The 26,499-nt window shown below is 50.7% G+C and overlaps 1 protein-coding gene across 1 annotated transcript in view; it reads left to right on the forward strand.

Moving 5' to 3' along the window:
- Positions 1-721: 721 nt before the first annotated feature.
- Positions 722-26,499, forward strand: part of NBAS (NBAS subunit of NRZ tethering complex) — a gene marked incomplete at its 5' end in the record, with an annotated part of 159,893 nt that continues 134,115 nt past the window's right edge. Inside the window, 8 exons of the mRNA XM_069102791.1 lie at positions 722-810; positions 1,064-1,249; positions 2,942-3,115; positions 7,386-7,519; positions 10,225-10,287; positions 11,233-11,355; positions 17,731-17,833; positions 20,989-21,218. Of these exons, the coding sequence (XP_068958892.1) occupies positions 722-810; positions 1,064-1,249; positions 2,942-3,115; positions 7,386-7,519; positions 10,225-10,287; positions 11,233-11,355; positions 17,731-17,833; positions 20,989-21,218 (1,102 nt within the window). The remainder of the gene's footprint in view (positions 811-1,063; positions 1,250-2,941; positions 3,116-7,385; positions 7,520-10,224; positions 10,288-11,232; positions 11,356-17,730; positions 17,834-20,988; positions 21,219-26,499) is intronic.

Genomic DNA, 26,499 nt, shown 5'->3' on the forward strand with positions numbered 1-26,499 from the left:
TTGACTCACTGGCCAATCAAGAAGTATCTACTGAAAAACAAGCCTCCCACCCCAGGCTCCAGGTGCACTTTAGCCTAGGGGCAGGGAAGATCTTTAAAATTTACATTCCCATTACGTTGGCCTAAGAGCACTTCCTTTATAGAGGCCATACTGCCCAGAAGGTACTTTCTCAGCTCTAAGGTGAGCTAGAAGCACCAGGTGAGAGTTCTGCGTGCATCTCCCAAGCACTTTGGGCCTGATTTCCTTTAGTCTGGCCCTTTAGCCCTAAGACCTGCGTCGATTTATGTGGCTCTGACCATTCTGCTTGCTTCCTGGAATCAGGATCCCTCCTTTTCCGAAGTCGGGGCTCTACTCACTAGGAGCTGGCTTTGCTTGCTAAGCCTGAGCAACCTAGAGAGAGATCGGGGTGCAGGGGGCACAGTGGACGGGGACATTGGATGTTTGTGCTGTCTGGACTCTGGCAAAGAGTCTGACGGCCTGGGCTGACAGAGGGCTTGGTACCTCTGGGCCCCGGCTCCTCATCCCCAAGATGGAGCTGGGCCTCTGTCCCCAGCGTGTTGGGGAGTGCCCCCTTCCAGCTCGATAACACTCTGCTGTCTCAAGGGCTGGGGATCTGTTTTTTCCCAGCAGTGACGGGAGACGGGCACGTGATAGCCCATGGGAAGTTTGCTTTTGTTCTTGGATTTCAGGGGTGAGATTTCTTTTTCCTTGGTGTCTCCAGATGCCTCCAGCTGGTTCAGGACAGTGTTTGTGGCTGCATTAGCCACAGAGGACTTTCTTGTGGGGCCGGGGAGGGTGATGCGTAGTTTGGTAAATTATGCCAGTACGTAATTCCATTTCACGAGCCCAGAACTTAATTGATTCTTGGAGACTGCTCGCCTGCCCGGGTCTGGGGCTGGGCCGGCTTTGTGGAGGATCCCTGAGAAGACCTGGTCTAGGCCGTAATAGAGAGGGGCCTAATAGATGCAGGACAGGTGAGTAGGTTCTGTGTGGGGCAGAGCCTGGCAGAGGCTTCTGGGAGGGCGATGTGCTGAGACTCCCTCCTCTTTGTTCTTGGGTTCAGGTGGACTGTGCCCTGTCCCTTATCCGCCTTGGGGTGGAGAGGAACATTCCTGGTTTGCTGCGCCTCTGTGATGATCTGGTCACCCTGGAGACCTTGGTGTACGAAGCGGGCTGTGACCTCACCCTCACCTTGAAGGATCTACAGCAGATGAAGCCTGTTGACCAGCTGCGGCTCTTGATGGAGAGTGTAGGTTCCCGCCCCCGCCCCTGCCCCTAAGGCTCCCTGACTGCCTGCCCATGCTGTGTGGCTTCCCGTGGCATGGGCGCTGGTGCCCACATCTCTGGCCAGCAGCTATCCCGTGGTGGGCTTCTTTCCTGCTTTGTTGATGTCCTCTAAGAATCCCGCCCCCCGCCCCCGGGCTCAGAGGATCCAGGGGTCCCTGAAGTCAGTCCCTATATATAGGAAAAGTGGAATGTGCTGGATCGCACTCCTGCTGCCCACATCCCAGAGAGGCAGGCGTTGCTGCAAAGGGACCTTAGAGAGCCCCATGAGGCCAGCCCCAGCCCTCATGCTTGATCCTGCTCAGGAGTGTCCCCAGACTACCAGGGAGGTGCTCTGTGGGGCAATGCCGAGCCCAAAGACATCTGGAGACCTTGGGTCTTGAAGGGGCTGTCGGCCACTCAGGGTCACTGGGCCTCAGGGGCAGAGGATGGTATTTCAGGGGCCCATTGATGTGTGGGCACAACAATCAGTCTGGAAACTACCCTGTTTTCCTTTGGGCCAGTGGGGTCCTTGTGGATAGGTGTAGAGGAGACCCTTCTGCCCTTGACTTGGCTCTCCCTGTTGTCGTTTGGGGCATTGCCTGCCCTGCCCCTTCTCTGCCTTCCTCCTTGGTTGCTGCAGAGGACCTGGGAAGGTGAGGAAGTGGGGCCGTGCCCCTCACTTTCCTCCTTGGCTCGTTCCTGGGGTCGGGGGATTTGTTCCCCCTCTTTTAATTGGTGGGCGAGCTCAGCATCAGTCCAATGACCACCACTAGTCGCCCCGGCTTCTCAGACTTCTCATTCTTCAGTTGTGAGGACATTCTCTTGGTCACTTGTAAAACCACTCCCCACTAGTCTGCAGGGGACACCGGGGCCCCATCTCTCCAGAGCCCTTAGGCTCAGCTCACTGCCCTCCTGAAGTTATGGCGGCCCTGGCAGCCACACGTCTCGGCTTGGCTGTGGGTGCCTCCTCAGGGGGGAGGATTCTCGCCTAGCACTGACTCCTCTTTTATCTCAGACAGTAGCACCCTTCTGTGACTGTGGACAGCTTGAGCATTTCTGCTCACCCTTTGGGGATGGGCACTGTCTCCTCTGAGGGTCCATAGCTGTTCTTGGAGGAGGGGGTGGACTCAAGTCCATGCTCTCCAGCCCCAGCTCCCCCATCAGCAATGATTCCCTCTTGGCATTCCCAGACACCAAACCTGGGGGGCCCTCAGCTCCCTGCTTTCCTGGGAACACTGAGCAGACACCAAACATTGCCATGTGCTGCCCACACTCTCCCTCCCTCTGCACCCTCTGCAGGTCAGTGCTCTGCACAGCTCCTGCCTAGCTGAAGCAGTCATGCACAATGGAAGGTCCCTTCACTGGTTCCCATAGTGGCCCCATTGCTCGTTGGAGGCCAGAGCTGTGACTGTGTGATTGGGCTGTGCCAGCAGTCTCCTGGGTGGTTCTGGCCAGCCTGCCCTCCCTATGTGTCCCAGGGATGCCTGGGCTCTCCTGCTGATCCTGGTGGGGGTGGGATGGGGTTGTTGGCACCCCATTTCTGCATTTTTCCCCTGGGATGGTAGAGAACACCAGGTCCAGCTGGCAGCCTGATGGGGCGAGGGTGGGGGCACCCAGGGGCCACTGGGATGGGAGGGCAGCTTTGGTCATGGGTGTTGTCAAATTGTGCCCATAGTCTTCAGAGGAGAAGTACGTGACCAATGCCTACCAGTGGATGGTGCCCTTCCTGCACCGCTGGGAGAAGCAGTCCCCGGGCGCGGCAAACCAGCTGCTTCAAGAGTATTTGGTGACCTTGGCCACGGGGGACCTCAGACTCCCCCTGAAGATATTCCAGCATTCCAAACCGGATGTAAGTAGCTGGGCTCGCGGTCCCCTCTGGGGAGGGTCAAGGTCACCACGTGGCCTTCGTAGGGTCACAGAGCATGGCTTCTTTCAGTGGAAGCTTATCTCAGGTGGCCACTGACCCCAGGGCAGGACCAGCAGCCTGCCTTGGGTGTGACCCTCTGTGCACTCACACTGTGCTTCTGCCCTGGCCCGGGCAGTCCCTTCCTAATAATTTCCATCCCCCCTGCAGGATCAGAGGAGGTGGTGGGGGCTTTGCCAGCCTTAGATGAGTCCTGATGGCATCGGACCTCCCTCACAGCCCCTGCTCCCCTCCTCTTTGTAGGTGGAAGGATAGAGCACACAGTAGGCACTTACTGTGTGCTGAGCACGGCAGCATTGACATGAGTGCCTAGTCCGTACCCTCCGAGTTTGTGTTCTAGTGGGAGAAGAAGCTGCTGCAGGAGCCTGGGCTGAGGGTGGAGGGGAATGGGGCCTGGCCAGGTCCTTTCTGAAGTGGTGGTGGCTTTCCTGCTCAGCCCTCTCCAGCCAGCCCGGCCCGCCCACGGGGCCCCAGATTCCTCGACTCGCTCCCATAGCAGCCTCGTGCTCCCATCCTGCCCCCTCGTTACTTCTCTTCTCTCCCCCTTCAGCTCGCTTGTGCTTCCTAGATGGGTGCTTCCGGAGGGGAGGGCCACTCCCCAGGACCGTCCTTGGGGTAGCTGCTTCATCAGTGTCTAGGGAGCTGAACTGAATTAGGAAGCAGGAGCAGTTGTCATTTCTAGGCAGATTGGTTATAGAGCCCCCTGCCAGGCTGGGCTTGTTGAGCAAGTCTCTTCATAATCCTCTGGGTAGCTCAGACCAGGGTGGAGTGGGGAGAGGAGGGGGGTGGGAGAAGACTGGAGGTAGGAAGGGGCCAGCATGGAAGGTATTTGTCTACGGGCATGGCCGGTAAGAGCTCTGTGCCTGCAGTCGGGAAGAACGGAATTCAAATTCTGCCTCCAACACTTCCTGCCTGTGTGACCCTGGGCAAGTCACTGCTAACCTTGCTGCTGCTCTTCCTCTTGCCACATTCATCGTCTGCCTTTAGCCTCTCTGTTTTACTGCTCCTCTCCCTCTGTTTACCACAGCAGGGAGTGGCTCATCTTCCCGTTTCTGATCACTTTGGGCCCCTGGAACAGACAGGAGCCCCACAAGCCCAGGGATTGAGTCCAACATTGTATTTTTCCCCCAAGTCCCACCCACCCCCAGTGGGGAGCCCGGGGCTCTGCCCAGGAGTCTCTGCACTCCTCCTGTGCTGCCTCACTGGGCGATGTGGTCAGTTCCTGTGGGCTCCATTCGGTCCTCCATGCAGATGGTTCCCAGACCTCAGTCCAACCCAAGTCTCTCCTGAGCTCATCTTGTCTGGCCTGTGGCTCACCTGTGGGTATCCCGAGTTCGGCATGTCTGACGCAGGGCTTCTCGTCCACCCTTGCTCATGGGGGGTCCTTCCAGCCCAGAGAGCCAGCCTCTGAGGAGGCCCTGAGTGGGGTCGCTGAACGCCATGCCTGGCCCCTGACTAAAACCCAGAAAGTGTGAGAGGAGAGTGTGTGCTGGCAGGATGTGCGTGGCAGCCTAGAGGCAGCTTGGGAGGCTCTCTAGGTCCCGAGCATGCCCTTATCTTTTACTCTGGAGGCATTGAGGAACCACCAGAGGCTGTGAATCAGAGGGACGACATGGTCCGGTCTGTACTTTTGGAGGATCTTTCCTAAGTTAGAGAGAACTGGACGGATGTTAGAGACGGGCTCACAACTTGAGCAGAATCAAAACCTGGCAGCTAATTGGCCAGGAGGAATGAGGGAGAGAGTGCGTCATCGAGGGGGACTCTGTGCCTGCCGCCGCCTGGGTGGTTGAGAGGCTGGCAAGTTAGGAAGAGGTCTGGGTGTGCAGGGATGGGAGCAGGTCTGTTGTAGAGAGCAGAGCATTGGTGGGAAATGCCCAGTAAGTGGTGGATGATGAGGGACGGGAATCAGGTGAGCCTCGGGCTGGGTGTGTAGCAGTGGGAGCTGTGTGATAGTCCAGTGATCATCGAAGACATCCCCGAGTGTAAGGAGAGAAGGAAGTGGAGCTCAGAGCCCTGGGCTGTGCCCACTCAAAGAGAGGCCAGTGTATGATAAACGCCATGGGACATGTGAGTGAAGTCACGGAGAGCTCGTCCTCCGTGGGTGGGAATCACTGAAGAGGGCCCTGTAAGGCATGAGGCCCTGACCCATGCGTGGGTTTTTGGTGATGGGATTGAACAGGAAGTGAAGAAGACATTTGGGGCAGAGGGGAAAGCGGAGAGGAAGCACGCTTAGGCAGGGCCTTCTTGTCCAGTAGTGTTGGGGCTATGCAAAGACCTTTTCACACATCCTGAGTTGTATATTTAATAGTTATGTGACCTTGGGCAAGTTCCTTATCTTCCCTGGGCCTCAGTTTACTCATGTGTAAAGTCAAAAGTTGGACTCTGGTCACTGTGTGGTTATAATGTAGCTTGGAAAGATGGCAGGGCGTTGGGTTGTGATGAGCTTCAGATGCCTGGTTAAGGACTCTTGGTTGAGGGCAGGCCACCTGCCACTGGCCGCCTGGTTGTGTTCACCCATAGTTGGGGCGAATGAGTGGTCATGCTGAGCTGGAGACAGATGAAGCTGGTCATGTGTTGAGGGTGACCTGGAAGGAGGTGAGACCAGGCACGGGTGGCAAGGATGGCAAAGGCGTGGTGGCCCCGGCTTCTGACCACAAGTCTTTTCCCCCTTTCTTGCGTCCTTGCAGACAGTTATCCCTTCTCTGTGTCTCTCACTGCCATTGCCTATCTTGGTCTCTTCCATCCATGCTCCTGGCTTTTACTCCTTTGAATTGCTCTTCGATGCCCCTTTCTCATTAGTGAGCTCCTTCTTTGTCTCTTTGGGAAAACGGATGCCTCTCTGTCGATTCGACCTGCTTGGGCTTGACCAGCTGCGGCAGCATGGGGAAGGGTAAGAACCCGGGCACTGGAGTCCGAGGGTGGAAGCTTGAGTCCCGGCGGTGCCGCTTCGTCCTGGGGGGGCTGTGGGCATCTACCTCACAGGGCCTGTTTTGCCATCTCAGGAATTTCAGATGCTTCTTTCCTATCTCAATCCTGTAAGATGTAAGGTGTTTACAAATGATTTTCCTGATTTGACTGGCCATGACAGACAGCTTTGGTGCTTTCTTGGACTCCCAGTCTCATCTACCTAGCCATCTCCCTGCCATGATGGTCTCACCTAGCAATGCTATGTGAAACCGTGCTGGACTTGCCTGGCACCTCCCACATCACCCTCTTCATCTCCACCACATTTTGGATGTTTTTAACCAGTGAAGTGTCTTTGTTATTTTGTTCTCTTCACCATTTGTGTGGTTTTTCCTTCTTTTGGGAATTTGCAAGCTTAAAAATCTAGGAAAACATACAAATAGACCAAAAAACCAGAGGGAGTTTGGAGTGACCCAGCATATTCTTTGTCCTTTCCTTTAGGTAAAAAGGTTTTAGGAAAACAGTTCCAAACATCCCCTGCAGTGCTACAAATAGTAAATGTAAATGGAAAAATGTTTTATATATGTGTTTTTTAATTTAACAGTTGTCAAAATGCTTTCAAGATTCATGATTGTGCATTGATGCTTTTGCGTCTTTGCCAAGAATGGCCCAAAAGAGCTGTTTTTCTCAGCCTCCAGGGGTGGTCTCTGTGCCTGCACTGCTCTGGGCAAGGCCTCTTTTAATACCATTTTGAGCCATGTTCCAGAATTCTTTTCAGATTGAATTCTTCCATCCTGAGCTTTGTGTTTAAATGAATGATTTATAAATAATAATGGAAAAACAATAGGTTTTTAATATATGCTGATGTAATTTTAGAAATTATGGGCTATATATATATTTCTAATTTAATCACATAAAAGATGGCTTTAGGGTTGGGAGCGTTGCTTTTAATGAATTGCCATTTTAATGCCTCTTGCTTACCCTGATCCAATTCATCCTCAGTGGGTCATAAATTGGAGAGTCTGTTTTCTGCAGATGCAAAGCATAGAGGTTAGAAATTAGCTTCTCTGACTGGTTCTGTAATTAAAACAAGATTTCATTTAGAATTATTAAAGACCTCAAAAGTCTGTGAGCAAAAAAAAAAAAAAAAGAATCACCAGATTGGTTTTTAGAACTGATTAATGGTACTTGTTCAGAGTCTATGGACAGTGCTCGTCCCTGGTGGGAAGCTGACGGTAAATCTATTGACAGATGCTCTTTGGTTGAGCCCAGCATGCTCTGTTTTCACTAGCTTCAGCAGAAAATCATCCCGGACCAGGAGCAGCTGATGGAGATCGCCCTGGAGTGCATCTATAATTGTGAGCGCGATGACCAGCTCTCTTGTTGCTATGATATTTTGGAATGCCTTCCTCAGAGAGGCTATGGGTAAGGATTCCCATGGGATCACCCGCCATTCAGATTGGGTTTTAATGAAGGAATGTGTGAATGGAGCCAGTCTGTCCCTAAACCAGACGGGAATACTAGGTGACTGAATTGTTGAAATTCAAGCTCAAATCTCCTTTATGCAGCCCAGGCCAGCTTCTAAGTCATGTAGTTGGATTTTGGTAAATAGAACCCTGCCATTTGCTGGTTAGCTACTGAGGCAGGACAGAGAGCCCCAGACCCTGCCTCAGGGATTTCCTTTTGGGTAATCTTGGCAGATCTCCTCCTCTCTGTAGGGCTCACTTTCCTCATCTGTAAGGTAAGGATGTTGGACCACATGACTTCCAAGGTCTGTTCCAATTCCAGAGTTTTTGTCTCCAGAGATTTTCTCTGGTCTTCCCCTTTACCAGGCTGAGCCCAGGTGGCAGCTTCCACTCAGTGGCGACCTCCTTGAGTGTGGTGGTTTGGTCCCCTGTAATGTAATGCCAAGGAAAGGCAACTTCCCAAGGTTCAGAATACCAGCATAGGTGCTCTCCATTTTATTCAGTGACAAACTGAGAACAGAGAAGGTCAAAACATGACATCATTCAAAATAACAGCATTTACTAAGTGTGATTAAATAATCTCCAAGGACTACCCTGCCCCAGGACCTTCCAATCATTCAATCAATTACAAAGTCCCTGGTCTAAATACTACTCCACCCCTAGGCTGTACCTTCATTTAGTCCACCACAAAGCCCCTCTTCTCAAATGGAAATTAGTTTCCAAACATAAGTAAAGTAGCTTCATTTGTCAATCACAGAGCACAAAAAGGTCAAAAGTTCCCCACCCCTGGATCACAATTGAATCTACCCCAGAGTTACATCAAGTTTAAGCACAGCACTTAATACCCAAATGGAGGTCTTTTCTTCATCTTGACTGGAGGCAAGTTCTCAGCAATCTTAGTTCCTGGGGAGACAAGGCCCAGCAAGGCCACAAGATACATTGCCAGTCCCTTCATGAATTCATCCTCTGTCTGTAGAACAGTCCTAGAACCCCTGAAAACATTAGCAAAACCCTCTCCCAGGATTTCTGTAAACATACAACAAGAAAATCCTTCTTCAGGGCTTCTGAACCAACAGAAAGGCTCCCAGACCCCTGCAACAACAGCACTGTCCTTCACCAGTGGACAGTATTCACTCTGTCTGCAGGACAGTCTCCAGACCCCTGCAACAACAGCACTGTCCTTCACCAGTGGACAGTATTCATTCTGTCTACAGGACAGTCTCCAGACCCCTGCAACAACAGCACTGTCCTTCACCAGTGGACAGTATTCACTCTGTCTGCAGGACAGTCTCCAGACCCCTGCAACAACAGCACTGTCCTTCACCAGTGGACAGTATTCACTCTCTGTCTGCAGGACAATCTCAGGGCTTCTTAACCAAAAGCCAGGTTCCAGAACTTCTTCAACAACAGGACTATCTTTCACCAGTGGACAAATCTGGCAAAACAACATCAAAACAGACAAAGTACCAGCAAAACGACCATGTCTCCTCAGTCCTTGGCAGCTCAGGGGGCAGGTCTCAAAAGTCCAGGGCAATTCAAAGTGGCTCTCAGCAATCCTTCTCAGTCTCTCTCTGCCTCCACGAGGTGCTGCTTCCAAAAAGTTCTCCTGCCTCTCTCTTGTCTCTCCAAATCCACGTCACCAGCTCCTCCCAGTTCTGGACTCTCTTTTCACATCAACAAGTCCATCCCACAGGTGGGATTAACAAGCTCTGGGTTTTAACACAATCAATTTGAAAAACCAAGCCAATACAGCGGAATCTTTAAATGCCATTACTATCACATCCCCTTCACCCATTGCCCCTTTTTCTTGGCATTCTTTTTCCGTTACATGAATGATGCTTTCCTTTGTCTGTGGGCGACTCTCAGGTCACACCCACATACTCATGAGTCTCCATTAATGAGGGAGCTTTTGCTGAGGTTGGGGCCTTTCTGTGTTGCCCAGGCTAAGAAAAGTCATTTTTTTTTTTTTGGTGGGGAGCTAACCTTGAAACGTTGGCATTTAGGATCCTTAAATCCTTAGGCTGCAGGCACGCTGGGCTCCCGAACCTCTTCAGGTTTCCTTTAGTCATCTGTGCAGGATTGCTTCTCAGGGGCTGTAGAGACCGAGGGTGGGACTCATCCTAAGGCCTCTGGGCCGTTGCCCTCCGGAGTCTCTCTAAGTTGACAAGGATTTATTGAGTGTCTCCTGTTGTGTTCCACCAGGAGCAAAGCAAAGAGCTGAGGCTAGAGACAGAAAAGTGAAGTGATTCCTGCCTTCAGGGGGCTTCGGTTCTCCAGGGGAGGATGATGCTGATAGTGTGTGTGCGTGCGCGTGTGCTACAAAGTTTACATTATATGTGTATATATGTACAAGGCCATAGAGAACAGACACAAAATGAATACAAAATGAATGGTTTGGGGTTGGGGCCTGTCCTGCAACCAGGAGAAATCAGGATGTTTTCATGTAGAGGGTGGTGCCAGAGCAGGGGCTTGAAAGGAGAGAGGGCTTCCGGGGCTAGCCTGGGGCCTAAGTGATCCCTGGCCACCAGCCTAGAGTTCAGCACCACGGACAGCGAAAGGCCTTTGTGTGGGCTGGCTCATTTTTTTGCTCCCTTCCCTGGATCTTGTATTTCATACCCAAGGAGGTCAGAGTCACTTTTCCTTCCCTTTTTCCTTTACTCTCAGTCCTAAGACTGCAGTGACAGCCGTTCTTCATGACAAGGTGGACCAGTTGGAGCAGATCCTCAGGTAAGGAGGCTTCAGCCTTCTGGGTTCTGGGAGCTGGAGGGCCGCAGGGATCCCTGGGATATACCTTTCTTGTCATTTTTTTAAGACAGAAAACCATGTTCTTCATGTAGAATGGGCCAGGATATGCCCAACATTGGCAGGGTCTGCCCTTAATGACAGTCTTCTTTCAGAGTCTTTGCTCTGACAGATTTCCCCTGACCCTCATCTCCCATCCCCCACCTTTCCTTTTCGCCATGTCAGGCCAGCCTTACACTGAGGCCTGTCTCTGGCATGAAAGCTGCTTCTTTCTTTCTTTTCCATGCTGGTGGGATGTGGTTTGTGGTCATCATTCCTGCTATGGTTTAACTTTGGAGCATGGTACCGTGGACCAGCTTGATGGAACAGGCCCCTTTAAAAAGAAGCCTGCTCTAGCTCATACTTTAAGCAGTTAATGAGGAGAGCTGGGTTAGTGGGGGTGGGCTGGGAATAGGCAGTTTCATTTAGTAAAGGCTTGCTGGGCTCCTACATTGCCCAGAGCAGTGCTCTAGGCTTTGCCAGAGGGAGACAGATGGAAGAAGACCTGGGCCCAGCTTTCCTTCATACAGTTGCGTTCTAGATTGGGACAGGGGCTGTACACTTTGGGAGCTGTGGAGCAAAGAAGATCCTGGATCCTGGGGGCCTCTGGGCTTTTATTTTACCAGCTTGTTGCCATTCAAATGTGATTTGTGTTTTGGCGGAGGCCAATATTAGGGTGGAACATCTCTGGTATATTAGGACCATAAGTAGTCAGTGGAAATCTGTGGTAACAGAGGTTGAACACCGTCTCCGGGAGGCTGGCTGGGGCGTGCAGGGGTCCGTGTTTCCTGTTCTGTTTGGTAGCTGCTTGAATGTGGTTTGTTATATGTAGTTAGCAGGTGGCTTGAGCTGTGCCTGCCCTTCACTGCCCTGTTGTTGTGTTGTCTGCAGCGTGTCTGAACTCCTGGAAAAGCACGGGTTACAGAAACCTGTTTTGTTTGTAAAAAACACCCGGGTGGACGCGGAGGAGGCCCGAAAACTGATGATCAGATTGACCAGGCACACCGGACGCAAGTGAGTGGCCAAGTTGCCCGTTGTATTGGTGGGTTTGGGGGGGGTGTGTGTCTGCTGGGCCCAGCTTGTTCATGGCCTCCGGATGACAACTGTTAAGGGGCTCGACTTTTCAGGATTTTTAGTTTTTAGTTTTTTGATGCCGTTTGTTCTGAGTTTGTCCCTTCTCCCTCCCAGAACCCAGTGAGCCTTTCCTTGTAATAAAGGTTGAACAAAGGACGTTTGTTGTCCTAGATGGCCCCCAGCCCTGTCTCTCCCAGCTCTGATCTCCTCTGCTTCCTTTGACTGCTCATGCAGCAGGAGGGGCAGGGCTGGCCTGGGCTGGGGGTGGGGGGCAGGTCCCGTTCCTCCTCCTGGCCCCAGCTGGGCCACGGCACTCCTCCTTTTTCTCATCCTTTCTGTTTGCTTCTTTTCCTAGCGCTCTTGTTTCACTAAGGATGCAAATCTCCCATGACTGTTTTCTGCTATGAGAGAGGGTCAGGATCTTTCTGTCTTATAAAACCAAACAAAAAACTGACCTCACTGAAATGACCCTACACACATGCTCTTGTATGTGCACGTTCAGAGGCGTGTTTCATGTTCTTGGAGCACTTTCATGTGTACTTTCTAATTTGGTCTTCACAATAACCTTGGTTGGGACATAGGGCAGTGCTGTGACTCTTCTTTGACAGATGGGAAACTGAGGAAGTGGCCCTCGCAAAGCGAAGGGGAGTTACTCGAGACACTGGGAGTAACTTCCGCTTCCCCTCTCCCTGCCCAGGGCTCTGCCCCAGAGGAGAGCCACAGGGACAGACTCTGCTTCCTGGTGTCCACAATGAGAGTCCGTGACGTAACCCCTTCATCAGCGTCACGGGTGGAGCCTGTGCGTAAGAGAAGGTAGACTTCCCCACACCTAGCTGCGTCACACTGTTCCCCTTCCTTACCCTGGGCACTTTCTCTGCTCCTTCTGTCTAAATTCAGACCCCTTCCCTGACTAAGCCATGGTAGGTGCTGGGGCTGCACAGGCAGCAGTGACATAGGCCTGCCCTCCAGGAGCTGACCTTCCATCTGGGGAGACAATGTATGAAAGAGGTGCACAGTAATTGGGTGTGGGGAGGTTTCAGGGGCAGGAAGGGCTTCCCATGGAAGGCCATCTGTCTGTGTTTTAATCGTGCATCCTGGGACAGTTTTCACTGCAAGCCTGCATTGTGCGGCTGTGTTTTCCATAGCTGTCTTTCCTTTCCCTTCTCTCTGTGGCCATGGGATAAATCAGCACGGGGCTTAGATCATGCATGGTGTGTCCCTCGCTTGCTGTGCCTTTTTACTTTGAACACTATGATAATTCCTTTCGTCTGTGCTATTGCTGCAGAAGATGTCAGTCAGTCTTTAGATTGTGTCAGTCATGTTTTTTAATGAGCACTTAAAATGTGCTCCTCAGACATTTTGTCCTCATTGCCCCAATCCAGAATAAATCCAATCCAATGGCCACACCCAAGAGGTTGAAATGAACTCATGGACTTTCCCCCCTGTACTGAGAGAAGACCAGCAGCAGGTCATGCTGGCAAGAAGTTCTCTAGCTTCTGTGCCCTCTGCCGAGTGCCTGGATGATGCAGGCCCAGGCCTCAGAGCTCCAACCCTCGGGGAAGCTGGCTCAGGCTTCCAGAAGTGGCTTTGACTGTCAGCTGGACAGGAGAGTTGATCGAGTGTGTAGCCCGTGGGGAGTGTTCCCAGGAGCCACGTTCTAGCCACGTCCTCTCTGTCCGGGGGCCTGTCTGGCAGAGGCTACCTTTTCTCACCCAGGTGGGCTCCTGGCAAGGAGTGTCCATCCACAAGGGTGATGGGCAGCACTGTCTGTCCCCAGAAAATACCTAGGAAACATTTGTGGAAATGCTCGTGCAAATGAGGGAAGGGACTTCATTTAAAAGCCCATTTCTGGGGTGTGTTTAGCAGGCCAGTCCTAGACATGAAGGAAGCTATAAAAAGGTTGTTAGTGAACTGGGAAAGTTGGGAAGGGAAATCTTCTGCAGTTCATTCAGCCAACCAGCAAATGGGCACTTATGGGCACACTGACTGTGTGCTTGTGGTCAGCGAACCAGCCTTGATAAAGCGCTTCCCCACGCTGAGCATGAGGAAGACACAGAAGGCGAAAGCCAGCCCAGTCCTTTCCTGGGAACGCCTTCCAGAGTCAGTGTGTTTCAGGGCAGAGGGGAGGTGATCTCTGCCAAGGACTGCGAGAGAAGGGATGTCCATTTGAGTGGGAGACAGACTAGACGTAGCTTATGTAAGATCATCTGGGATGGGGTTAATGCTGAGCAGGCACCAGAAAGGCACCAGGAAGAAGGGGGCCCTTGAGTTGTCAGGGGAACAGGTGGTTCCTGGAGACAGAATTGTGGAAGAATTGCCTTTGGGTCTGGGTGACAGCCAGGACAAAGGCCTGGTGACTGGAGATGGAGTGTTGTGTGTGTGTGTGTGTGTGTGTGTGTGTGTGTGTTTTGTATGTATAAGAATTAGGGTTAGACCATGTGGCTGGAAGGCAGACAGGGTGGGAGCCTTGACGCATCCCTCCGAAGTGCTTCTCCTTGGTCCTAGTGGCTTTGGGAAGCCTTGTGGGGCACCATTTACATGCTTCTGCATACACTGTCCCTCTGCCTGGAGGGCCCTCGTTAAGGTACCGTCTTCTGCAGGCACCTAACCATTGCTCATTGACTTGCCTGGAAGCCTTTCCTGATCCCACTAGCCTGCTTCCCAAACTGCCTTGGATTTAACTACTTTGTTTTTATTTCTGTTTATTTATCTGCTGTATCCGATTCTCTGCATACTTGTTGCTTCTCATGTTAGAGTGTAAGCCGTGTGTGAACAGGGCTGGTCTCCTTTGTGCTTGGATCCCCCAGCACCTCACAAAGGCTACAAAGTAGGGGATTAATAAATGCTTGGTGACTTATTCATTGTTTGGGGGGAGAAGCTGAAGGCTGGAGAGTTAGATGTGGGAGTCGTCTTCATGAGCCTGTGAGATCACCGAGAGAGTGAAGGAAGTAGAGAACCAGAGGAGGGGATGGTGCGTCAGCAGCTGGGTCAGGGAGGACAGAGTGCGGGAAGGCTGAGGCCTGAGCAGAGGCCTCTTGGGTTAGTCATGAGGAGATCGGCTTTGGGGGAGCCAGGAGGCTGGAAGCCAGGCTGCAGAGAGGACGTGGGGGAGCCCAGCGTACAAGGCTTGGGTCTTTTCTCCAAGAGAAGAAAAGGAAGAGGCCATGGATTAACACTGTCTGAGATTCAAGGATCTACTGAGAGATTTTTGAGGGTTGGGAGAGAAAGGCCTGTTTCTAGACAGGAGGGAAGGAACTGGTAGATGGGGAAAGACAAGATTCCCAAGTGAGAGGAGAAGTGGGGGCAGTGTGTGGGAGCAGATGAGAGGGGCCAGGATTGGGGGATAAGGAGGGGCTTCAGTGTCCTTCAGAGTCTGGAGCCACTAGGAAGTAGTGGGGTGTGTGTGATGCTGGGGGGATACTGGGGGTCAGCTCATCCTTGGTGGGAGGCCTCAATTTTTTTTTCTTTTTGGAGGGGGAAGGTAGGGCAATTGGGGTTAAGTGACTTGCCCAAGGTCACATGGCTATTAAGTGTTAGGTATCTGAAGCCGTATTTGAACTCAGGTCCTCCTGACTCCAGGACTGGTGCTCGATTCACTGCGTCACCTAGCTGCCCCAAGGCCTCTATTTTTTTATTCAGCAAAGTTGAGCTGAGAAAAGATGGAGGGGGTCACAGGGAGCACTTGGGGCTTTGGAAAAGATGTTCTGCAAAAGGGGGTGGAGAATCCGTGAGGGAACAGATAAAGGGTCCTCTTCTTGGGCTCAGGGCCTCGAGAACCCAGATTTGGAGCGGATGCTGTTTAGCAGGTTGTGGGGTTCTGTCAGTCAGGCAGGCAGTAGACATTTGTTGATTGCCTCCTGGGTGCTGGGCACTGTGCTGAGTAAGTGCTGGCCAGCTGTCACCTGAAGGGAGGTAAAGGGAGCTGGCAGCATGGGGTGCGAGGACCAGGGAGCGCAGGAGTGGAGGAGAGCCACTGAGTGGCCCAGGGTAGGGAAGGAGGAGAGAGCTCGGCCTGGCCAAGGGTGGGGCCTGGGAATGAGCCGGAGAATGGAGGTGTCTCGGGACAGATGGAATGGTGGGAGGTTGTGATTGGATCAGGGAACCTGTGAGCTCCTGAATATGGGAATGGAACTCTCCTGGGCAATGGCAAGGCCAAGTTATGACCATCTCTGTGCACTGCTGAGGTGTCAGGGAGGACGTGGGGTTTGGGGAGCATCAGCATCTAGGCTGAAGTCCCCTGGCATGACGGAAGAGTTGGGGAGCTGGGCACTGGGGAAGCAGGGAGGGGACCTGGGCATGGTAGACAACAGCGGCGAGGATCTGGGTCAGGGGATAGCAGTGGTTGCTGAGTGATAGTTATAGAGGTCAGAGGTGGCCAGCGAGACAAGATCCCTGGAAGCTGAGGGTCTGAGAGAAGGCACCGCCAATACTGAGATGCAGGGTTGTCCAAAAGGAGCCAGGAGTCCCAAAGGGCAGGGAAGGTCTTAGGCTGTGAGGCTGAGATAACTGGGGACAAGAGAGAGACAGACGGGGCTGCAGAGGAGGGTTGTACAGAGGGTAAAAGGTACCGAGAGGTCTTTGGCCATTGGGAATGGGTCCAGTTGGGTAGCAGCTGTTGGGAGGAGCTGCGTTGCTGAAGAATGTGGGGTCTGCTGTGGTGGGGGCCCTGTGGCTGTAGCCCTTTCCCTTTCAGCTCTGAATTAACTCCCCCTAGAGCCAGACTGTAGGCTTCCGTGGGGACTGTGCACTTCACCAAAGTCTAACAGCGTCATCTGTGTGTTTCCCAAATTTCCTCCTCCTCAAGAGAGTTTCAGAGACTTGTATCAGGCTGGATTCAGGGCCTTTTCTGAAAGTTGCTTATTTTTTTCAAGTTATGAAGGAAACGACCCTATTTTGTGAGAAATCAGGTTGGAAGAATTAGAAGCTTTTCAGTAGAAGCTTATTGGGTTTTAACTTTTATTGTGCTCCGAGCCAAACTTGAAAATAACTTGCTGTTCACTGACTTCAGCAAATGTAGATTCAGTGTTTTTATTTGTCAGCTGCGAAGTGGGGATACTAATGTCACCCACCTTCCAGGGTTATTGTGAGCAGCACGTGAGATCATGCGTGTGAAGTGCTTGCACAGAGGAGGCGCTGTGTGACAAGGTGAGACTGATAAAACAGTGACACCTTCTGATACTTCCATGATGATGAGTCAGAGAGTTGGAGATTCAGAAGAACCCCCCGGCTATAGAGTCCAGCCTCTGATGAGAGTCAGCTCCTGTCCAGAGTGCTTGTTGCCTGTCGGGTACTGTGCAGAGCACTGGGAATACGAACAGAAAGACAGTCCCTGCCTCCGGGAGCCTCCATTCTGGTGGGGAGACAGCCTGCCAAAGGGGGTGGAAACGTGGATGGGCAGAGAAGGTCCCTGGGATGAGAGCCAGGCTGCAGGGTGGAGGCAGAGTGCACCTCCAGGGTGAGCCGTGGGAGAGGCCAGAGGGCTGCCCGAGACCAGCTCCAATGCTGCTTTGGAAACTTTCTTTTTTTTTTTTTTTAAAGCAGTCAGGGTTAAGTAACTTGCTCAGGGTTACATGGCCAGTTATTATTATTTTTGTGTGGGTGCCGAGTATCTGAGGCTGGAACCAATCCCAGGTCTCCTGATGCTGGGACTGGCACTCTTACTCACTGCGCCACCCTGGTCGCCCCTAAGCAATTGGGGTTAAGTAACTTGCTCAGGGTTACACGGCCAGTTATTTTGTGTGGGTATTAAGTATCTGAGGCTGGAACTGAATATTAAATTTTTTTGCTTTTTGGAGGGCAATTGGGGTTAAGTGACTTGCCCAAGGTCACACAGCTAGTTTTTGTGTTAAGTGTCTGAGGCCAGATTTGAACTCAGGTCCTCCTGACTCCAGGGCTGGTGCTCTACTCACTGTGCCACCTAGCCACCCCTGGAAACTTTCTTACAGTATTTTGGGCGGCATTTCCCTGGCACCCAGAAGGTGCTAATTGACAGCCCTTCTCCTCTTCCTTTTGTTCACTTCTGGAGCCTTGAAAGGAGGGCCACGTGCGGTAGCATCCATATTGGGAGAGGGGACAGAGCAGATGTTGGCTGCCCCTAATGAGTTTCTCACCCAGAACTTTGAGACCCAAGTATCTTTTAAAAAGTAAATCCTCTGTTAACATTCATTCATTCACTTACTCGCTCAGTATCCTCTTTTCCACTGCCTGATGTGAGCCCATCTCAGGGAGCCGCCTGTAGAACGGTGGCTGGAGTATCGCTCCATCCGCTGCGATTGAGGGTCAAGTGTAGAATAATCCTGTTTCTTGTCTTCACAGGCAGCCCCCAGTCAGTGAGTCTCATTGGAAGATGTTGCTGCAGGATATGCTGGCTATGCAGCAGATGGTCTACACGTGCCTGGAACCAGAAGCTTGTTATGAGGTCACTCTACTCTCCTCCTTTCTTTGAGCCGTCCCCCTCATTGCCGTTTGTCTGTTACTGTGAAGGAGGTTGGCTTGGAAGCTCAGTCTGGGGTTCACTGGTCGTTTAGCTGGGGCATCTCTTAGTTATTTAGAAGAAATTTATATTACCACCTACGCCTGAGTGTTTCTGATGGAGATGGACCTTCTGGCATGTTGTAAACAATAAAAGCTGTTTCTGTGATAGATGATCCCAGCTAGAAGGCCTTCCATCTCAATGTTCCCATTGGGTGGGAACCGCGTTGGGTGCCCTGACCCCCGTGGCCAGGCTCCTGCTGTCACCAAGCAGGGCCTGTCGATGGAATGAGAGCCAAGAAAAGGCTCAGTCATGTCTTAATGCAGGAGACATTGCACTAGGTGCACACATGTGGCTGAAGAGTGGCCGGCCTCCCCTTTAAATGCTGCGCGTGTTCAACGCTCGACCGGGCTCCGAGTTCTGCCTCCAGTGTGTCCTGTGGGCCCCAGACGGCTGCCTCTTGAGTCTTCTGTTTGCACTTACACTGAAACTTGAAATCCAATTTCAGGAGGAAAGGATCTGCATACATTTCATGTCTAGGACAGAGCTGTCATTAGTATTTCTGAAATGCTGTTATTACGTTGGAGTAGAATTATGCCAATGTTTGTGTATTTGCATATTTTCTTTAATATTCTACACTAAGTGTGTGGGCCTTGAATAAGTTTCTTCATGGAGTCATCTGTCTCAGAAACTTGACATCCTTTAAAAGTTTAATATTATCTTAAACTCTTTTTATTATAGCTTACAGCCTTAATTGCTTATGGCCGCCAATCTTCATCTCCTGGGAAGGCATTTGAAAGCATATTAAAAGAATTTTGAAAAAGCTATTAAAATGGTCTGTAGGAGATGCAATTAGGACTTGAGATGTCATTCCTTCCCTCCTCCTGGCTCCCAGAGCAATACATTTTAAGTGATTCTTCTGCAGCTTTCCTTCTGGACCCCATGGGTTAATTTTTTGAGGGAGGAGGGGGGTGCGAATTCAGACAGCAGTCATTTGTGGCTGTTAGGGGCCATTTTCAGATGCTGTGAGAGTATGCTTTCAGATGAGGTGATTGTCCAGCTGTCTCTGTAGAGTTATAAGAGAGTAAGGCACAGGGGAAAGCACACTGGTTCTGGGTTCAAATCCTGCTTCCAAAACTTAGTATCTGTGTGACCTAGGGCCAGTCATCTAACCATCTTGGGCCTCTTTAAAATAAAAGAGCTGGACTAGACAGCAGCTCTAGATCTAGGATTCCTGTCCCAGCATGATAGGATAGGATATTGTGCTGCTCTCCAGTGTGTGGTTCTCATCATGCTGCTTTAGGAGTCCCAGGCCAGGGATGCCTTGACAAGAAGGGGCCATTGAAGGAAAGGCCTGGCTGCTGCCTCTTGGCCCTGGGGAGGCCAGTCATTTCATCCTGCTGCCCCAGAAGAGGAGCTCATGGGCAGGATCCTCCAGTGGCAGGGGGCTGTTTGGGAAGAAGGGGCCTTATGACAGTCATGAGAATCTCTCTGCCTCTCTCGTTCCGTCTGGGTTCTAGGAGAGCTGAAGTCTGAATGTAAACTGTCTCAGCTCTGGGCTGTCTGGCTGCTGGGCATTAACTCCGTGTTAATTGGCCCTGTTAGGTGTGTGGCTGAGCTCACTCATGTTTGTGTGAAGTCCTCACCTGTTAGTGACTTGTTTTCTTCAAACACCTTTCAGTGGCCGGTCAGGCAGGCAGGCCTCACTGCAGGAGCTGGATGGCAGGGGAGGTGGGTCATCCTCCAGTGTGGCTCTCACTGATAATCCAGTGAAAGAGCCGGCCCTTTAATGTGGGGGTGCCGCCACCGCCCTCTGGGGAGGAACCTCAACATTGGGGCTCCTTTGTGAGTTGGAATGTGGTTCCTTTGGGCCCAGGGAGCGGGTTCGAGTTTCTCCTCCTCCAGGCTGTGTAATATAATGCCAAGGAAAGGCAACTTCCCAAGGTTCAGAATACCAGCATAGGGGCTCTCCATTTTATTCAGTGACAAACCAAGAACAGAGAAGGTCAAAACATGACATCATTCGAAATACAGCATTTACTAAGGGTGATTAAATAATCTCCAAGCACTACCCCACCCCAGGACCTTCCACTCATTCAATCAATTACAAAGTCCCTGTTCTAAATACTTCTCCACCCCTAGGCTATACCTTCATTTAATCCACCACAAAGTCCCTCTTCTCAAATGGAGATTAGTTTCCAAACATAAGGTCAAAAGTTCCCCACTCCTGGATCACAATTGAATCTACCCCAGAGTTACATCAAGTTTAAACACAGCACTTAATACCCAAATGGAGGTCTTTTCTTCATCTTGACATGAGGCAAGTTCTCAGCAATCTTAGTTCCTGGGGAGACAAGGCTTAGCAAGGCCATAAGATACATTGCCAGTCCCTTCATGAATTTATCCTCTGTCTGTAGAACAGTCCTAGAACCCCTGAACACATTAGCAAAGCCCTCTCCCAGGATTTCTGTAAACATACAACAAGAAAATCCTTCTTCAGGGCTTCTGAACCAACAGAAAGGCTCCCAGACCCCTGCAACAACAGCACTGTCCTTCACCAGTGGACAGTATTCACTCTCTGTCTGCAGGACCGTCTCAGGGCTTCTTAGTGAACAACCAGGTTCCAGGACTTCTTCAATAACAGGACTGTCTTTCACCAGTGGACAAATCTGGCAAAATAACATCAAAACAGACAGACAAAGTACCAGCAAAACAGTCATGTCTCCTCAGTCCTTGGCAGCTCAGGGGGCAGGTCTCAAAAGTCCAGGGCAATTCAAAGCGGCCACCAGCAATTCTCTTAGTCTCTCTCTCTCCACGAGGTGCTGCTTCCAAAAAAAGTTTCTTCTGCCTCTCACTTGTCTCTCCAAATCTTCGTCACCAGCTCCTCCCAGTTCAGGACTTTCTTTTCACATCAACAAGTCCATCCCACAGGTGGGATTAACAAACTCTGGGTTTTAACACAATCAGTTTGAAAACCAAGCCAATACAGGGGAATCTTTAATTGCCATTACTATCACAGGCTGGCATTGAGGGAGCTATTCCCTGGCTGTGCAATGTTTTTTTGCTGTTCTTTGGCCTGATTTGGATCCCCCTTTGTCCAGATCTTCACGGAAAGCCTCCTGTGCTCCAGTCGCCTGGAAACGGTCCAGCTGGCAGGCCAGCTGATGCAGTGCAGTGCTGGTGTGAGTGGCCCCCCAGTGAGCGGGCCCCACAGAGGGAAGGCTCCCTTCAGGGTCAGCTACGAGAAGAGCGTGGCCTTGGTGTTGGCTGCCAGCCGAGAGTACTTCAACTCCTCCACCACCCTCGCCGACGGCTGCATGGACTTGGCAAGGTACAGGCTTGGCCCTCCTTTGTCTAGAGAGAGTCTGATGAGTATTTGTGATGCTGCGTTAGGAGATGGGTTCTTTTCTGCCTGCCTTTTGTGCTGGGTTGTGGGGGGACCTCTAGGGTAATCGAGAATGTGCATATCAATATGGGGGGTCTCAGCACCCCTGCACACTGTTAACTGGCAATCCTGTGGTGCTGAGGTCTTTCCATGGGCTGCTTCTGGACTGGATGACGGGGGGTTTGGGATTCCCATTTCCTTTATATTTGCTGGTGCAGGTGAGTAGCAGCTGTTGGGCTCCCAAGCCAGAAGGGTCCATGTAGTTCCAGATAGAGCGTGCAGGGCACATGAGGTCCTCTGACCCTAAGCTCGCAGGTTCCTCTCTGAATCAAGAACACTAAATACTAGCACTGGGACACACCTTGGAGAGCTCCTCATTTCATATCCAAGGAAATGAATGCTGGGAGTGTGCCAGTCTGGGGAGGAGGCTTTGAAGGGCTCCCCTGGTCTGGGGCTCAGATATCCCTCCCAGGGGCAGGGGAGGGTGGGACTGCAGATCTTTAAGGGGGCTAGGCCAGGTCATCCAGAGAGGCTTCAGGGCCCACCTCCACGGTGCCCAGGTCATGGAGGAATTCTGGGTCAGGAAGTCAGCAGGACGGCAGTCGAGCATTTATTAAGCACCATGCCTGGTTTTCTTGATCTTGGGAGTGTGGGGGCCTCTTGGCTGACGCTGACCCTGCTGCGGTCTCAGGAGGAGCTGCTCCCTGCAGACCTGGCCACCCTCATTGAGCCCTGGGCTTGTGCTTGTGGAAGCTCAGTGACTTGGCCAGGGTCCTGTGGGGCTCTCTGCAGGCCCTGGCCATGGGCTTCTCAGAGGGCCTGGCCACAGGTCTTCCCACCTTGGCTGTACTTTGTATGGTTAACATACAAAGGCTGGCCTGCCTTTCTCTAGAGGATTTTCTCTGTCCTCTGGAATTAAAATGAGAATTTGGAAACTGTCTGAAGTTTAAATCAATAGCCTGCAATCATCCCAAGGCCTCTCCTTGCAGTTGTAGGTGATTGCCAGCTCCCTCTCCATGTCTGGACAAAGCCGGTGAAAAGGCCTCGCCGCCATTTCAGTCAGCCAGCACCGCTCAGTGCCAGCCATGGCTGACAGCCCTTCCACGTCCTCCTGGCTTCCCCAGAACGCCAGCACCGGGCACATGCCTGGCCAGAGGAGGGACTTCAGCCATGCTTGGTGATTGGTCAGTTGGAGGGAGAGGCTGGTGCCTGCTTTCTTCACCAGTCTGAAGGGCCCTCATGGGAGGGGGCATGGAACATAGATCCTCAGGAGTCGGCTGCCCGGCTGAGGATGGGTTCCCCCCACACCCCATGGTGGCTACCCTCACCGGCCTGGCAGATCTAGGCTTGAGTTCCATCTTAGCCATAAGCCAGCTGTCACCATATATCTCTGGGCCTCAGTTTTCCCATCTGTAGAGTGGGAATGATAATAATTAAACAGACATTTTCTTAAGTGTGAAGGACAGCAACATGGGAAATGTGGAAAGATGATGTGACAATTGCCAGGGTCCCTTTAAAGCTCCTGTGTAGGCTTCCATTTATCTGAAGACTTTGAAAGTCACATAACTTTGCATAGCCAAAGGAAGATGTCATCTGTAAAATGAAGAGCTTGGGGGGGGGGGGCAGTCGCTTAAGGGTCTCCCTCCCCCAGTTGGAGACCCTTGGCTTTTCCAAATGCACATATTGCACATTTTAGTTTATTATTATTTACCCGTAAGTAGTGATTACCTGTGTTATGTGGCCAGAGCTTGGCTCATAATGACTGATTTTCCTGTCTTTATTGGAAAGCTTTATTAATTTCTGTGGGCCAACCAGCTCCTCATCAGCCAGAGACAGCAGGAAATAATACCTTTTGCTTTTCCCCAGCAAGGTTTTAAAGAAACTTTATTTTCTTGGATTGATACCTTCTCTGGGAGATAATCATCTTTTCTCCAACTGTGTTATTAAACTTGACAAAATTGTTTAAAGTACTTAATGTATTTTCCTCACTCCCTTAAGGGATCATATTTTTTCCTTCATATGAAGAAAACATCCAAAGCAGTCCCCTTTGAGACCCAGGTTTTAGTTTGCCGTAGTTATTTTTGGCAGGAGGCCCTGAGGGATTCTCGTGTAAAAGTCGAGCTTCCCCCGGCTCGCCCCGCCTCATCCACCCCATCTCCTTCCGCCTCTGTCCGTGCCGCCCCCAGCCCCCAGCCCTGCACCAGAGGCAGAACATCCTTTTAGAAAGTTCTGAGGGCTCAGCAGCAGTGTTGTTCTCTTTTCCGCCACCCTTGAGATCACTGCCCAGTGAAGGCCCCCGACCCCCAAGCAGCAGGGTGGGGAGGGCTGCAGCGAATGCCAGCCTGTCCTGGGAGATCACAGTTCTGCACTGACACTCTTGTCATCGGCCCAACTCTGCTTTCCTCAGCTTTTCTTCATTGACTTTGGGGGCTCTCTCTCTGGTTTTCCTTCATGCTGCCCCACTGGTTATCTATCACTTTCCTCTGTTTCCCATTTGTGGAAACCAGGGAACCCTTATAGGCACCTGCAGTTTTTTCGGAAGATCTCAGAATCCCATAGAATGTGAGAGCCCAGAAGGACTTGAGAAGCTGCAGGAAAAGTACCGGCCAGTTTGGAGACCCAGGCTTGTGTCCAGCTGTGGGCTCTACTGTTTGCTCCTTGGATCACCTTGGGTGGGTCAGTTCACTAGCTCGGGCCTCAGTCTTCTCACCTGTAAGATGAGTGGGTTGGATGACTGCTGTCAGTGGGAGCAATCTCCTTACATTATAGATGGGAAAACAGAGACCCCAAGGGCGGGATCATGTGCCTGGAGCCGCATGGTCTGTCAGGGGCTTCAGCCAGACAGCCTCTGCCCTTTCTTCCTTAGCAGTCTCAGCCTTCTCCTGTCCTTGCCCTGGTCAGGTCCTCCACACACAGAGATGAATGGATAGGTGACGTTTTTGGAATGAGGGTCAGGGTTAGGAGACAGAGTGAGACAGGAGTGTCTGAATCTCAATCTCAGACCAGCTGCCTTGAAGATCTTTGACTTTCCCCTGCCAGGAAGTCTTTAGGTCTCTTAGCATGGTCTTGACCCCTCGGGTACCATCCAATGCTAAGATTCTCTTTACTGCAGCAGGTGTGCATTTATTGTTGAGAGCCCGCTATGTGCCCAGCTCTAGGAGTATGGGACAAAGAAGGAAAAAGCTCCTTCTCAAAGAGTTGGCAGTCCAGCGGACACATTCTCATTCAATCCACCCATCAGTCAACCAGTGCATACTAAATGAACGAAAAATAAAGACAAGGTCATGGTGAAAATGGCAGGTTAAAAGCAGTAACCCAGCTGAATTCTCAACCTGCCCCTCCAAACAACTGTAGAATAACACTTCAAAGCAAGCTTTGGAGTGGTAGAGCCATGAAAGGTCAGGGCAGACATTTTTCTGGCCTGAGAGAATTTAGCAGGCCTGGCTGGATTTACACACGTGTCATGGCAGCAAGAGCGGATGCGGCCACTGCAGCAGCTTTGGGAGTTCTCAGTCCTGAGAAGAAAGGGGGTCAGACAGCTGGTTAGGATGAGATTACAGGGGACTCTGCTAGCACTGGGCACAGCTGGCACAGATTGGCAGTTTCTTGCCCACATACAGTTCTGGCTATAGAGGAGTGCTTGTGGTCAATCACAAGGAAGCAGGGACTGTGGTTGTAGTTCCAAGGCAGAGAGGGGCACTAGCTTTTGTGTCTCCAGGAGAGCAGGGCTTTTCCTGGCTAAAGACCATATCATAGACCAAGAGAGCAGTGACCACCTCTCTCCTGGGATCACAGCACTTGGAAGCGCCAAAAACTTGTAGACCCCTCAGAGCCAGCTGTGAAAACAGCAGCACAGAAACTTGGGAGAGTGCCTTCCTGCCCCCGGCTGAGTAGAGTCCAACTTTAACATAAAGTTCAAAGTGAAGAAATAGGCTAGTAAAATGATCGAACAACAACAAAAAAGAACTCGACTGTAAAAAACCACTATGGCAGGGAAGACCGAGATACAAATTCAGAAGTATATAACAGTGTGAAAATAGCTACAAGCAAAGCCTCGAAGAAGAAATGCTGATTGGACCCAAGCCGAACAAGAATTCCAGGGTGAGTTAACAACAGAGATCAGGGTAGGACGGGAAAAATTGGTGGACAAAATGAGAGTGATGCAAGAAAATTATAAAAAGGGGATTATCAGCATGGTAAAAGAGACACAAAAAATATTGGAAAATATGCCTTAAAAAAACGAATTGGCCCAACCATAAAAGAGGCACAGAAATTCCCTGGAGAAAATTCCATAAAAAGTAGAATTGGCCAAATGGAAAAACAAGTACAAAGTCTCATTGAAGAAAATGGCTCCTTAGAAATTAGAATAAGGCAAGTGGAAGCTAATGATTCCATGAGACATCAAGAAACAATAAAACAAAGTCAAAAGAACGGAAAACATAGGGGAAAATGTGACACAGTTGATTGGAAAAACAAGTGACATGGGAAATAGATCGAGGAGAGATCATTTAAGAATTATTTGACTCCCTAAAATCCACGATTTAAAAAAGAGCCTAGATAACTTATTTCAAGAAATCATAAGGGAAAACTGCTTTGATATATTAGATCCAGAGGATGAAATAAAATCTACCAATCCCCTTCTGAAAGAGATCCCAGATGAAAACTCCTAGGTAGGTTATAGCCAAACGCCAGAGCTCCCAGGTCAAAGAGAACATATTTCAAATGGCGAGAAAGAAACAATTCAAATATCATGGAGCCACAGTCAGGATCACACAAGATCTAGCACCTTCCATGTTAAAGGATCAGAGGGCTTGCCATGTGATGTTCTGGAAGGCAAAGAAGCTGGGATTACAACGAAGAACTACCTATCCAGCAAAACTGAGTATAATCCTCGAGGGGAAAAAATGGAGTTTAATGAAATAAGGACTTTCAAGCGTTCTCGATGAAAAGACCAGGGCTGAATATAAAATTTGACTTTCAAACACAAAACTCAAGAGAAGTATAAAACGGTAAATAGAAAATCATAAGGGACTTAACAAAGTTAAACTATTTACATTTCTATATGGGAGGATGATACATGTAATGCCCAAGAACTTTATCATTATTACAGCAGTTAAAAAGTTTACATAGAGGACGTGAGTGTGAGTCAATTATGTTGGGACAATCTCCAAAAAAAATGAAAATAAAGGAGCGACAGAGAGAGGTGTGGTAGAAGAAGGAGGAAGGG

Source organism: Petaurus breviceps, unplaced genomic scaffold (genome assembly GCF_028583685.1).
Source record: "Petaurus breviceps papuanus isolate PSGF00001 unplaced genomic scaffold, PetGlider_PUasm1.0 556, whole genome shotgun sequence".
In the NCBI taxonomy this organism is placed as follows: domain Eukaryota; kingdom Metazoa; phylum Chordata; class Mammalia; order Diprotodontia; family Petauridae; genus Petaurus; species Petaurus breviceps.